Raw genomic sequence first — 14,788 nt, forward strand, 5'->3', positions numbered from 1 at the left:
GTCAAATGGAACCTAAGTGCAGACACAAGCCTCCAGCATGGCGGCTGAGAGCATGTTCATGATGTCATCTGGGCCCAAATCTAGACCCAGCCCAGCCCATCTCTCACTAGCAATTGGACCTTAGGAAAAATCACAAAATGTCTTTGAGCCTCGGTTTAGATTCCTCATCTGTAAAATGGGGCTAAGCAGGCAACTACTATCATGTATGATTTTTAGATTCTTTTGAAATATATATACATATATATATGTATATATATGTGTGTGTGTTCTTCTAGCTCTACATTTGGGTTCATCTGAACCCTCCCTCCTACCTTCTAACTTTGCCTCTCAGTCCCCAGTCTCATTCTGCTTGAGCCCCCATGGCTTTCATTTCTAAGGTTCTTTGCACCTGTTGTTTATTCCGCCAGGCAGTACTTTATATCCCTGCATTTCTTTTGCTCACTCTTTCTTCTTGTTAGATTTCAGCTCTCACACATTCCCTCCCCAGAGGATTTTCATGATCATTCATCACAACTACATACTCTTTCTATACCCTTTCTCTTATCGTTTTCTTAGTATTTATTATCTAATACATGTCTAGTTTGCTTTTTTAAAAAATCATTTCTCATTATAACTTGTTCAGGGCTATATTCCATGGACACAGGACAGTGTCCAGCAGAGAAAAAAGCTCAGAAATATATACTTGTTAAAAAAATAAATCAAATGGAACAAAATGGCACAAAAGGGCGTACACATGGAAATGGTACAGATTAAAACCTCATCAACATTAGTGATTACAGTTTTATACACTTGTTATTATAACATCTACATTTCTGAAGAGGAGATGTGTGTTTACATTTGCATAACAAATTGAGTAAAAAAAGTAGATGGTCTAGAACAATGGTCCCATATCAAAGGTGAGTTCAGATTCCAACCATGCAAAACAGAAAATCTCTCCACCCAAAAGGTTTACCAAAAATTCTTAGGTGGTTTTCCCCCTGGCGAAATGTGATATCTGTTATAATGGCAGAAGGTTACAGTTAGGGAAGGGTGATGCAGACACGTGCTTCAGACGGGAAAGTTATTTCTGCCTGGTACACGTGGATGCTAGATCAGACTCTGATAGGTAAAATGGAATGGGTAACGGGGCACATGAATGGACTGGGAAGCAAGCATTATAGGTGGAGGAGCACCCCATGATTTCCACCAAAGCCACCAAAACCCATCTCCAATAGAACTTCTGGCTAAATGAGAGAACTGGACCTCTGTGCAGATCAGGAGCTTCAAGTGTATCCTGGATCACCGGATCACCACCCAGGAGCTGTTCCTGACCTTTTTGGAGGCCCTACTGGATTTAGGTATGGAGAGAAGGCTACAACCTGAATTTCATTTCCTTCTCCTAAATGAATGGTGATAAATAAAGCTAAGGTTAGAATGAGGAGCCTTGAATGCCAGGGCAAGAGACTGTGCCTTTAATATCTCTAAGTAAGGCAATCAGTATGAGTCAAGTGGTTTGAGAGGAAAGAGACCACTTTGGGAAGGCCAGAGTGAAAGTTGTTTATAGTCCAGGCAAGACAGGCAATACAGGGTCTAGAATCAGGGGGGACACAAAAGGAATAAAAAAAGGATGGACGAGAGTTGTGCAGGTCAGAGATTTCCAGTGGGGCTACAGGGGGCCAGAGGAGACTCAATTTATGCTGGCGGAAGATTCACGGGGTTTGTTCGAATGCTTTCAGCCCATGGGATATGAACTTTTATGTGTCTCTTCAAAATAATAGCCTCTGGCCTATAATGAAATAGAAATCATGAGGACACTGTATCTTTTAAAAAAATCCCCTTTTGTAGCACTTCCTTAAAAACAGCTATTTAATGCAACTCTGCCAGTGAGTTCTTGACAGTCTTGTCTTAGGATCCCGATATTAATGAAACATCTTTGCAGAGGGTTGAAGTGTCTTCCTGGTAAGTATTTAGCTTCTGTTTTTCAAAATACCTTGTGAAAACTTAAATTTCTCCTTTGACCTAACGTTTCTCATTGACTGTTCTGATATAAGAAATATCAAGCAATTGCATTGATCGATAACGTTTTCAAGCTTTTTTCTTCCCTTTTGGTTTGCTACTTTAACTTTAGTTGTAATAGTTGTGATAATTTTGTGGAGTATTTTTGTCAAAGTCATACAATACTCATGTATTTGCTTTGGTGCTTATGAGTTGAGGCATAATTAATTGAAAGTCATTTACTGGTCTTTAAAAATACATATGTTGATAATATTTATTAGGAATCATAACCCAGTGATTTATGGATTTTTTTTTTTTTTTTTTAGTTTTTGTTAAATTGTTCAGCATTTCCCACATTGGGAAGCTGTCTTTTTTTCCAGCTTTATTGAGATATAATTGACATATAAGATTTTATAAATTTAAGGTGTAAAATGTAATTATTTGACATACATGTATATTATGAAATGATTACCATGATAAGATTAGTTAACATTTCCATCACCTCGTATAATTACCTTTTTTATCACTTTTCCTCTCATGTTTTCTTTTAACTGACATGATATAGTGATTTCAAAGAGCTGAATAGAATTCCAATGTTTGACATATTATATTGATGTAATTATTGATACATGTATATAATAATAGTGTTAGATTATATTATCTCTGTATTCTTCAGTGTTAATGAGTAAGTTCACTATGTTTGCAGGGTAAATATTAACAACTTGTATAAACAGTTGCTTGTGCTAAATGAAATGATAAGCAATGTTGGACCCACCACATACTCTTTCTTGTTATGTAGATTTGTTTGTGTTTAGTTCTATAGAATTTAAACTTAAAAAGAACATTTAATGTGGGTCTGTGTGATCATTGTTTATTTAAAACAAAATCTAACTTACAGGGATAAGAAAGTAGGCCATGCACGGTTCCTATTCTACCATTTCAGAAAGTCGTTGGATGGGTTTCATAGGGTAAATTTTATTTGCTTTTTTTCCATTTTTTAACGTTTATTTATTTTTGAGAGAGACACACACAGAGCATAAGTGGGGGAGGGTCAGAGAGAGAAGAGACACAACCTCAAGCAGGCTCTAGCACAGAACCCGAACTCACCGACTCTGAGATCAGGATCTGAGCCATGATCTTGATCTGAGTCGGACGCTTAACCAACTGGGCCACCCAGGCACCCCAGGGTAAATTTTATTTGTAATGTAGGTCCAGAGTTTGTGAGCTAAAAAGCCTATCATTCACCAGATTCTCATTAGGCTGACACCAGAAAGATCTAAAAACAACAACACTGTTATAAGTGGACACCTATGCTAAGATAATTTATATACTTTAACTCTTAAAAGAATGTTGAAATATTGAAATAGTTAAATATTGAGTTTTTTCCTATTGTCTTGTAAGTTAAGCAATTTAGGTAATTAACTCTATTTAGCTATTTTCACATTTAAAACGTTTTGTAATGATAGAAGAGCAAAAAAAAGTTTGTAGGAAATTTTGTTCAGAATTAAATTAAAAAAAATTTAGATGGTACTTTTGGTTTACATTAGGTATTTTCAGGAAATATTTTGAGTAAGATCCTTTAATTCAGAGGCAAATGAAATAGAGACACTATTAATTTTGCTTTTTACTTATTAATCTTTTTCAGAATCGTAAACTCATTAATGAAGCATGGTAAGTTGGCATTTTAAAATCTTTGGGTGATTTGGAGGATGAACATCCTCCATTTGGAAAATAAAATATATGGTTCAGATTATAAGGGCGTGAAATGGTTTGCAAGACAGTTTAATTTTAGGTCTTAGAGACATGTTTTTGAAATTAAGAGCATTCCATTTTTTTATTATTATTTTTAATGTTCATTTTTTTGAGAGAGAGAGAGCACGAGCAGGGGAGGGATAGAGAGAGGGAGACACAGAATCTGAAGCAGGCTCCTGTCAACACAGAGCCCTATGCGGGGCTCAAACCCACGAACCATGAGATCATGACCTGAGCTGAAGTCTGACAAAGAACATTCCATTTTTAAGCAGCAATTCAGATTTTTTCATTAAAGATATATGCCTGATCCCTTTTTCCAAATCAGTCTTCTGCTATACAACTCCTTACTAAAATTTTACAAGAATGTTAAATACTATGCTATAGAATGAGTACTGTTCTCTAAATACTATATGTTATAGAGCAGTGGATCTCAACCAGGGTTGATTTTGTCTCCCAGGGCATATTTGGTGATTTCTGAGACATTTTCGATTGTCACAACTGTGAGGTGTTAACTGGCATCTAGTGGGTAGAAGCCAGGGATGTTGCTCAATATCCTACAATACATAGGACAGCCCCCCCACAGCAAAGTCTTAGCCAACCTAACATGTCAATAGTGCTGTGGGTGAGAAACTCTACTTTATAACAGAAAAATTAAGTTCAATTGATAATTTCAAAACTCGAGAGTTCTGCCATTTTTCTAGCAGGCCTGTGTTGAACAAGACAAGCTGGGTCAAGCCTTTGAAGATGCTTTTGAGGTCCTGAGGCAACATTCAACCGGAGATCTTCCATACTCCCCAGGTAAAGATGTCGGTCCCCTTCTTTCACTGGGATATCAAATGGCTTGTTAGTCAGACACAAATAATAATTACCAGAACAGAGAAGACCATTTTTACCTAGTGCATCTAGGATTAATTCTAAGGCAGAAAGCTTCCAGGGTTACCTAGCCTAAGTAAATTTAAAGTGTCATATATAAAAATGTAAAGAATGACATTCCACATAGAAATACTAGCACATATAATTATTTGCTATTAAAAATATCTAGTTGATATTTATCTAATTGATAATTTTAACTGTTCAGAGTGGACTTTTCAGTTATTCTAATTTATCTTATAGACTTTCCATGCAAGAGATATTATAATCAGAAGAATAAATATTCTTTTATTCTTCCTCACCCATCGCCCTCTAGACTATAGAAAGATAGTGTAGGTGAGATACAGGTATTTTGCCTACCGAGTTTATGCAGGGTGTTGCAGGCAGTACCAAGATAAGAGATCATGGATCTCTACTTGCAAGGAACACATACTCTACTAAGGGAAAATGGGACATGTAAAAAGAGATCTCTGATACCAGCACAATGCAATAAATGTAAAGAAATGCAAAGTGAGATGAACATAAGGGAAGGGAAGCAAAAATAATACAAAAACAGGGAGGGAGACAAGACATAAGAGACTCTTAAACATGGAGAACAAACAGAGGATTACTGGAGGGGTTGTGGGAGGGGCGAGGGGCTAAATGGTAAGGGGCATTAAGGAATCTACTCCTGAAATCATTGTTGCACTATATGCTAACTAACTTGGATGTAAATTAAAAAAAATAATAAATTAAATTTAAAAAAAGAAATGCAAAGTGATAGAAAACACATGATAGAGCAATCACACATAAGCATATATGCATACATGCACATGTGTGTAATCATAAACTTTGACTTTTTCAGTTTCTGTCTCTGTTTTTAAATTAGATTACAAAAATTACCTGGCGTTCATCAACCACTGCTCTCATATCAGAGGGAATTCCAACTGCTATGGTATGCTGCCTGCAGAGGAACCTGTCTATAATTGGAGAACAGTAATAGTGAGTACATGTACCAGGAGACCACCCCCCAGTAACAGGCAAATTCCCTATTCACAGGCAAATTCCCTATTCAGTCCTGCCTTTCACTTGGTGTATGCTAGCTGAAACCCAGCTTAGAGGCAGCACAGACTGTGAGAACATTCACAGCCATCAGTGGTGTGACCCTGAGAGTCAACATGGGGTGAGCTTCAGCAGTGCTGTCAAGAAGGAAACTGTCCTCCATCATTGCTCTTCACCCAGCATCAGAGGGTGTGAATGACTTCTCTAAAGATGTATTTTTAGGGTTCTCACATTACTGCTACTCTTTAGTCCATCTGGAAAATTGCAAAAAGCCATGGTTCCCCTATATGCCATAGGGCAAAGCCCAAACTTACTCTACACTGGTTTTACCTACAGTCTTCTATCAACCTCCACTATTTTCTAAAGAAATTTTCATTTTTTAAATTATTTTTTTAAGTTTGTTTATTTTGAGGGAGAGAAAGAGCACAAGCAGGGCAGGGACAGAGAGAGAGGGAGAGAGAGAATCCCAAGCAGGCTCCATGCTGCTGGCATGGAGCCCAATGCAGGGCTCAAACCCAGGAACCATGAGATCATGACCTGAGAGGAAACCAAGAGTCGGACACTTAATCAACTGAACCACCCAGGCACCCTGACACCTTCTCTATTTTCCTTCCCAGGCTTAGAGCTAGTTAGATGTTTTGGATCAACTCATGGATATTGTAGTAGTGTGCCCTGCAAATGAAGTGTCCCCATCATCTATTTCTCCATACATGTGTTCTTTTGTGTTGTTTTCTTAATGCCAGCAGTCTTAATGTGGTAGGGTGTAAATGCGACATGGTTTTCTTTTTTTTTTTTTTCCCAGTCATTCCCTTCAACCATGCTGTATAGCAGATGTCCTTTTTCTTACCTTGTAAGTTCTGTCAGGGCCTCTCCATATGACATTTCTTTGAAGAGGGAGTTTGAATTAACCTGAGGAGACCTATATATCCTTGCCGTATGTAATGGTAACACCTCAGGCTGCTTCCACCTGTCCCCTCTCTTGGCTCTGCCCTTCCTTGGCTGACATCTTTTTCTCTGTGTCTCTTGCCCAGCATCCAACAGAGGAATGGAAAGCCCATCTTCCCTTTTTTGTGGGCACTTCAATTTCTACTAATAATTCTTTAAAATTTTTCTTTCTGGCTGGGCATTTTTAGGGAGAAGGAAGGAAGGAACACCCTCTTTTTTCTCATAAGGAGGGTATGATATGAAAGTCCCCACAAAGCCAAAGATTGCTTTGCATCCCTTGGTCCTCTCTTTATGTGGGTTTGAGGCTAGTTCTGCCCTGGGAGATAACTGGCTGCAACTGAAAATAGTGCTTGTTAGAATTTGGGAGATTCTTAGCAGTCTTTTTGTCCCCAGCTTTTAACTTTAGCCATCAACTGGGGGCCACATGGAAAGTCCCGCTTAACATCTGCTGCATTATTTATATAGAACAGTGCTGCGGACCTCTATTTTGAAGGAAATATTCATCAATCTCTGCCAAACATCCCTGAAAACCAGCTGGTACAACCTGCTGTTCTCCATCAAAAGGGAGGAAAAGGTATGTGGATCCATTACTCCTTTTATAAGTAAAAGAACCAAATCTTCAAAGCAGCTTTAAAGGGATTTCATATCTGAGTTTAGAATTGCATTTGCAAAATATTCTCGTATTGTGATTAAGAAGAATTCACATGTGACGGACTGAACCACTCCAAGCCATTCACCTTGGATGAGGCTTCCTATTGTTTCATAGAAATGTTATGAAGCTGCATTGTGTTGCTTCACTCAAATAAATCTGCATTCGAGAATAATGTGTATATATTTGGGGTATAGAAGGAGGAACTTTTCCATAAGTTGTTTTAGCAATCTTATTCTAATTGTAAAGGCCTTGGTGTAAAAGTTGTCTTCTCTGTTAAGTTTTCTGCAAATGAAGTTCCATAATAATTCAATATTTCATAAATTTGAAATCTTGATTTCATAAATTTCAGACGATGATGATCTCACCTAACAGATGGGCAAAATGTTAAAGCAGGATAGTAGCCGCTGACATTTTGGAGGCAGTGTAGATTGACTGGTACAAAGTTTTGTAAGGTAATTTGGCACTATCAAAAATTTAAATGTTCCCATCTTTTGACTCTTAGGGACTATGTAACTCAGTGATTGAGTGTGAACTATGGGTTAATTGTATGAGCCTGGGAAAATCACTCAACCTTTTGTTCCACAGTTTCCTCATTCAAAAGGCAAATAATGGTAATTGTACAAATAAATCATAAGATTTCTGTAAAAATCAAATGAAAGCCTATGTAAAGCATTATGCTCATAGCCTGGCACTGGATAATTTCTCAAGATACCATAGGGGTGTGTGTGTGTGTGTGTGTGTGTGTTGTTGTTGTAGTAAAAGAATGGAAATTACCCACTGCATTTGTCTGTGTATAAGGAACAGAAATGTGTAAGATGCACTATAATTTTATGATGAAATTTTTAAAAAATGGTTTATCATAGTTACTAAATTATTTTAAATGAGCTTTTTTTGGAAAAACTAGTTTTGTTTCTATATCTCCATCCTAGAATACTGTACACTGTATCCTATAATAAAATTCTAAATATTCAGTTATAATCTAATCCAGCAAAGAATAATGCATAAAATCACACAGAGAAAATAAATCTGTATCACTGAATATTGGTACTGGATATTGAACTATGGTGGTAATTTAATATAAGGAGAATTACACTTCTACTTCTGTGCAGGTGTTTAGCTAGTCACTATTATTTTTTTAAACTAACTCATTCCAGGGTGTAAAGCCTATGTCTTTCCACTGATGCTTTTATGTTGTGGAGCTTTGCCATTATGGGACATATTACTCACCATCTTCTGTTTTTCAAGTTTCATCTTCCGCTTGAAATAGGGATACATTTGAAACAGAATGAAATTTCAAAATAATCTGGGCATTTATTATCCAGAGAAAAATAGTACATGCATAAAACAGAACACATAGCTTTTAAAAGGCATGCAGGCATATCATATGTGTTGATAAAGAACTTTAGAGTACATTCTTTTGTCTTAATCCCATTTAATTCCATAATTTAAAAGTAACAATGCACATGATTAAAAGTAGAAAGGATTCAGAAATACGTAAAGAATAAGTAGAAGTGTTCCTTCTTTCTTCCCATGCTATATCCTGGGAAGTAGCCATTTGTCAACAGTTGGGTATTTTACCCATCTGTAGCTAATTTCTATATTCTCTGATATAATTTAAGGTATATAACATTGGAAAAGGGCATATTACTTTGATACCACTTGTATTTTTAAAGGCTATACATATGTTTATATGCAAAAAATTTTTTTGAATTTAAAAACTGTAGGATAGACTAGAATTTTACTTTCACTTTGTGCTTTTTTTTTTCACTTTGTGCTTCTGATTGAATCTTTTACTGTGAGCACATACTTAAAAAAAATTTTTTTTTAGTGTTTATTTATTTTCGAGAGAGACAGAGACAGAATGTGAGTGGGTTAGGGGCAGGGAGAGAAGGAGACACAGAATCTGAAGCAGGCTCCAGGCTCTGAGCTGTCAGCACAGAGCCGACGTGGGGCTCGAACTCACGAGCTGTGATATGACCTGAGCTGAAGTCGGACGCTCAACCGACTGAGCCACCCATGTGCCCCCACAAAATACTTTTTTAACAAAAATTTAAACATTTTTTTTCAAAATTGAAAACAAATTTTAAAAGATGAGCATCCATTATCATGGATTTGACCATCAGATAAGGGACAGAGTTTGTTTAAGGCTGTGACTTTAATTCATGATGTGTTTTTTGGTAAGTCCCTTTCATTTCTCAATTTGTAAATTCAAGATAATATAACTCAAAAAGATAATCTTAAAAACTTTTGAGGTTTTGGGATGAATGATGACTGGTATAAGAGTATTACTCCCGAGAGGCTGTTCAAAGCAGTTTGGGTATCCACTATTCAACTCTATCTAGAGCAAAAGGAAATTTGACCATAGCTATCTCAGCTACTGACAGATCTGGTGAAGCATGGTATTTACAGGACAACTCAGAAGCCACAACATGGGCTGTCCCCTTGGTTCTCTCATAGGCCAAAGAGATACAATCAACAGAACAAAAATCACGACAAATCTTCCTAAAGTTTCCTATCTAGAAATTCTAAAATATAAAGGGCTGTGTTCCTAAAGGGACAAAAACTCTCATTGTACCATGTTATTTTACAGCAACGAAAAACATCACGATGCCCATTGTCATTGCTCATAAATGATGTCCAAATGTCATAACGATATTTTGGCATTTTCTTTATTTTTCAAGCAACTGTGCACACCCAGAGTTTTTTTTTTTTTTAACTAAGTCTTTGTTATTAATGTCACTAATGTTACTTTATATTTGAATATTGTTTTGCATTTTACAAAATACATTCACATTCCTTACCTCATTTGACTTACCTCATTTGAATAAAGCCCTTTCAAATGATTTGCTTTCTGAAAAGGGCTTCTGAGGCTTCTCTTTAAAACCACTAAATTTTGCTCAGTTTTGTTGTTCTATAGGAAGTTTAGCATATGACATAAAACCAGTAGTTAAGATTTAGCTGAAGAAAGACCACATGACAGATGAGAGACTTGGGTCAAGTTCCAGCCTTCCCTTTTCTAGTAATGGACAATATAAAATTTTTTTACAATATCTCTAACAAAGAAAGGTCCAATTAAAACTTCAATAAGCCAAATAGACCTTTGACTTTCAAGACTCAGTGCAGCTTTGAATTTTATAGTCACTCAACAAACCTTTCCTGAGTATGTTCTTTGTGCATAGCCATGGTGAAGTATGATATTTGTTCTCCATTTTAGGCAGGAAGAAGCTTCGACTGTTCGAATACCTTCATGAATCCCTGTGTAATCCTGAGATGGCATCTTGTATTCAGTGGGTAGATAAAACCAAAGGCATCTTTCAGTTTATGTCAAAAAACAAAGAAAAACTTGCCCAACTTTGGGGGAAAAGAAAAGGTAACCGGAAGACCATGACTTACCAGAAAATGGCCAGAGCACTGAGGAATTATGGAAGAACTGGGGAAATCACGAAAATCCGGAGAAAACTAACTTACCAGTTCAGTGAAGCTATTCTCCAAAGACTCTCGCCATCTTATTTCTTAGAAAAAGAGATCTTCTACTCACCATATGTTCAGCCAGAGCAAGGGTTTCTCAGCCTCAGTAACTGGAATGCAAATTATAATTGTACATATGCTGATTACCATGAGTTAAGCCACCCTGACTGCTAAGTTTTCTCTTACATTTCATGATTTCCTGACATCCTACCAACCTGAAATCCCTACCAATTTCAGGATTTTTCTCTTAAAGCAAACACTGAAAAGGAAGAAACAATTAACTTCATTGTTTCTTTTAAATAACATATAATCTCTATAGTCATGATGAAAAAAAAATCTGCCAGTAAACAGATTTAAGTTTAAATGACCAAGTCCCATTTGAAAGCATAGACTAAATGTCCTTGCTCTTACTTTTGTCTATGCAATTCTTCTAGATAAACAATGCTAGTAGAGATGATTTGACGCATTGATTTAAACATTGTTTTCCTGTCATACACTCAAGCCAAAAAAAAAATCACTTGTAATATATATCTGATGGCTTTAGTGACAAAATAAAATAATTGCATATAATAGTCTTCATGCTAAAATATACTCATGACTTTAAAAACTATATATTTTTTCTGCACTTCAGACTTTATGTGGCACTAAAGAAATGATCTAAGGATCTAAGGAAACTGCCATCTACCTTAATGATAGTAGAACACCAAAGCTTACACTTCCCACAAATCATTTCCTGGCGTTTCTCCCCTAGGGTAGATCCAGGAGCTAACATTTCTTGTTATCCTGCCACTCAGCCACAAGGAGGTGATCTTGCCTTGTCATCTTTCTGGATCAACTTTGAAACATGACCTCCTCTTTGAATTAGCCCAGCTAAGACCCGACTGGAACAATTGGACAAAAAGAAAAGAAAAAAAAAAAAATAGACTTGTTAAAGAATAGAGACTAGCAAATAAATACAGGGAGGAACGAGGATTTAGAAAGACTGACTTGAAAGCTATGGTTTATTCTCAAGATCCCATCAGTAATGAAGAAGAAAGAAACTCTGGGAAGAAACCCTGTTTCTTACTTCCTGCTTGGCAGGTTCATACATACCCATCTGTATTTCCACGACATAGGAGACCTTCCTAGACTGCTTGGGCCACCTTCAGTCCAGGCCAACAGGGCCCAGCTGGCTGGCCAAGAGCTTCCAGAAGCCTACCCTGTTTGATTTGCAGATTTTCCCTTTTTCTTTGTGTCCTCCTGGTGCCTTTCATCCCTCAGGGATTAAGAACATGGCAGACCCAGAGTGACTAAATGAAGGCTAACGATATTGGCCATCTCCACGTGTAGTCTGGGCTTCTGTTATAGACTGAATGTTTGTGTCCTCCGAAAAATCATATGTTGAAACCTAATCCCCAGTGTGATGGTATTTGGAGGCGGGTCTTTGAAAGGTAATTAGGTCAGAGGGTGGAGCACTCAGGAATGAGATTGGTGCCTTATAAAAGAGATTCAGAGAGCTCCCTTGCCCCTGCAGCCTTGTGAAGACACAACAAGAAATGGCCTCCCATGAACCAGGAAGCAGGCTTTCACCAGACACTGAATGTGCTGGTGCCTTGATCTTGGACTTCCCAGCTTCCTGAACTGTGAGAAATAAATTTCTGTTGTTTGTAAGCCACCCGATTTATGGTATTCTGTTATAGCAACCCAAATGGACTAACAGTTTCAATCAGTGTTAACCTTAAAGGTAGGATCCAGCATTTATGCTTTCTCCTACAAAGAAATATGTTCTATAAATTAGTAAAAAACATAAATTTTACCAGAGATTGCAAAGAGGAAATGGTGAAGAGGTTTTACTATACAGATCATTCAGTCAACAACTTACTAAAATCTCATCAACATTTTACTTCTCTCCATAGTCCCTCCTACACCCAATGCCAGCTTGAGGGGTTCATCTTGACAATTCTCCCCCAGAAGTCCCCAGTCAGCTCCAACTGTGTTTTGTACTGTTCTACAAAGTAGCTTTCTCTTGGGCAGAAACCTGGGTTCTGCCTTTTACCCAAAGTGGGTTGACCAAAGGCCATTTTTACAAGTAGGTCCTTATGAAGACATGCTCATTCCAGTTGCTCAAAGACTAAAACCTCTATATATTGTGTGAAATGTGCCCTATTTCAAACAAGGTGTTACTCCCTACCATCACTGAAGGACAGGGTAGAGATACTTGTTAGGCTCCATTCATGCTCCTTCATTTCCGGGTATATGGTATCCCATCCTTCATCTTATCACTGTCAGCTGGCTGAAAGGCTCAGTTAAATTCTCCAGTGAGAAGGTATCCAGTGCTAAGTGAAACAGACATGGTTTTCTCTGTCATGAAGCTTCATTTCTATTAATATTTAATTATAGATTTATAAGTTCTATTAATATTTAATCAAAACTTACCTAAAGGCTGACTGATGAGTAATTTGTTGGTTTATTTGGCACACATATATTTGTAAAGCATGTAAAGTGCATTAATGTGGCAGCATTAATTATATTTTACCTGCATAGATTGATGCATACACCCACTTAGCCATCTTCTAGATTAAGATTAAGAATGCTTCCCACATCTCATAAATTTCTCTCACTTCCTTTCCCAAGATCTGCCCACCTTCTTGAACATCATGTAAATGGAATCATACAGTGTGTACTCTTTTGCATTTGCTTTCATCTTCCTCAATATAATATTTATGAAGTGCATCAGTGTTGCTGGATGTAAGAGGAATTTATTCTTTTTCATTGCTTTTCAGCTCCTGAGGTTTATTTATTTATTTATTTATTTTGAGCGAGAGAGGGAGACAGAGAGAGGGAGAGAACAAGTGGGGGAGGAGCAGAGAGAGAAGGGGACAGAGGATCTGAAGCAGGCAGGCCATGGCTGACAGTCAAATGAGGGGCTTGAACTCACAAACCCCGAGATCATGACCCCAGGTGAAGTTGGCCACTTAACTGACTGAGCCACCCAGGCACCCCGTCAGCTCCTGATTTTTAAAGGACAGCGCCTGAAATCTTTTCTTTAATCTCTAGACTTTATAATATAAAATGGATGCTAAATATTCTCACACTTACATGGATAGTGTTCCTTTATTAACAAACATCATTGATACCTGTCCTCCAAGAGTTGGAATGATGTACACCTTCATATAACCACAATTTAAATTTATATTTAGATATTTTGGTTTATATATTTTTATCCAACTCATATAATCTGGATGAAATTTGATTTTGTATTTTGATGCTACAGATTCTGATAATGAAGCTATTAATATAAAATAGGCTTTACTCCTTTTTCATGGATTTATGAAAGTTAATGAAAACATTTTTAACAACTAAAATGAACCTTCTTTCTTCAAGTTTGCTATCCCCCAAATCAAAGCTAAGGATACCCTATGTGTTTGCCTTTGCAATATGATGAAAAATTATTTTGAATTTGATGGATGGCTGTCTTTGTAATTTAAGCCTGGATGGATTTTAAGAGCTTAAAATGGGTAGATACTAGAGATAAAGGGGGCTGCAGGTAGGGATTGTGTGTACTTTGTCAGGGGAGAACAGTGAGGCATCCCATAAATGTGTGAAACAGACTGCCTCAGGGATTGTCAGGAGTAGCCCTGACTTACCTAGGCCATGAACTAGTTAAATAAAAGACTAAGCATAGAAGAAGAATCTGGAGCAAGTAGGTTTTTATCAGTGGGCCCCAGGATCAGAAATCCACATATAGAGAGCAGCACACGAATGTTTCAATGGTGACCTGATGAGTCAGCCATTGGTGTCAAAGAAGTCGATGTGGTTCAAATATGAGAAACTTGCAAATTGTGCAAGAACAAAGCTTTGTACAATGTTTGGATCTGCTATCAGAGATAGCTTTATTCCGGACAGCTGTGGAAGCTAGTGAAGATTCTCTTTGATAAGCACATTCAACCAGGATTTGTAATGGAGGATTAATCACCAAAAGGCCAGTGAGTTCATATGCAGCTTAAGTGAGCAAACAGAATTTCCTATAATAAACATTTTATGATATATGTGAACAAGTAAAATTTCCTTTAACAATCATGCTTTATATAAGCAATCAAATTATAG

At 37.1% G+C, this 14,788-nt stretch overlaps 1 protein-coding gene across 2 annotated transcripts; it reads left to right on the forward strand.

The window, feature by feature from the left end:
- Window positions 1-1,830: 1,830 nt before the first annotated feature.
- Window positions 1,831-12,093, forward strand: SPIC (Spi-C transcription factor). 2 transcript variants are annotated; one of them, XM_043562317.1, is made up of 6 exons: window positions 1,831-1,938; window positions 3,620-3,645; window positions 4,428-4,524; window positions 5,465-5,577; window positions 7,048-7,156; window positions 10,449-12,093. In XM_043562317.1, exons 2-6 carry the CDS (start codon window positions 3,643-3,645, stop codon window positions 10,874-10,876), a joined length of 750 nt encoding a protein of 249 aa, XP_043418252.1. In that variant the 5' UTR covers window positions 1,831-1,938; window positions 3,620-3,642; the 3' UTR covers window positions 10,877-12,093. The 2 variants fall into 2 exon arrangements, with proteins under 2 accessions (XP_043418252.1, XP_043418253.1); XM_043562318.1 differs by having other exon boundaries at window positions 1,859-1,938; window positions 4,431-4,524.
- Window positions 12,094-14,788: the final 2,695 nt, after the last annotated feature.

Source organism: Prionailurus bengalensis, chromosome B4 (genome assembly GCF_016509475.1).
Source record: "Prionailurus bengalensis isolate Pbe53 chromosome B4, Fcat_Pben_1.1_paternal_pri, whole genome shotgun sequence".
NCBI classification, from domain to species: Eukaryota; Metazoa; Chordata; class Mammalia; order Carnivora; family Felidae; genus Prionailurus; species Prionailurus bengalensis.

What these genes read in the sequence shown, in the direction of transcription:
- SPIC (XM_043562317.1), top strand. An exon ending in AGATCTTCCATACTCCCCAG is followed by an intron (nt 4,525 to 5,464) that starts GTAAAGATGTCG and finishes TTTTTAAATTAG; the next exon opens with ATTACAAAAATTACCTGGCG. An exon ending in ATAATTGGAGAACAGTAATA is followed by an intron (nt 5,578 to 7,047) that starts GTGAGTACATGT and finishes TTATTTATATAG; the next exon opens with AACAGTGCTGCGGACCTCTA.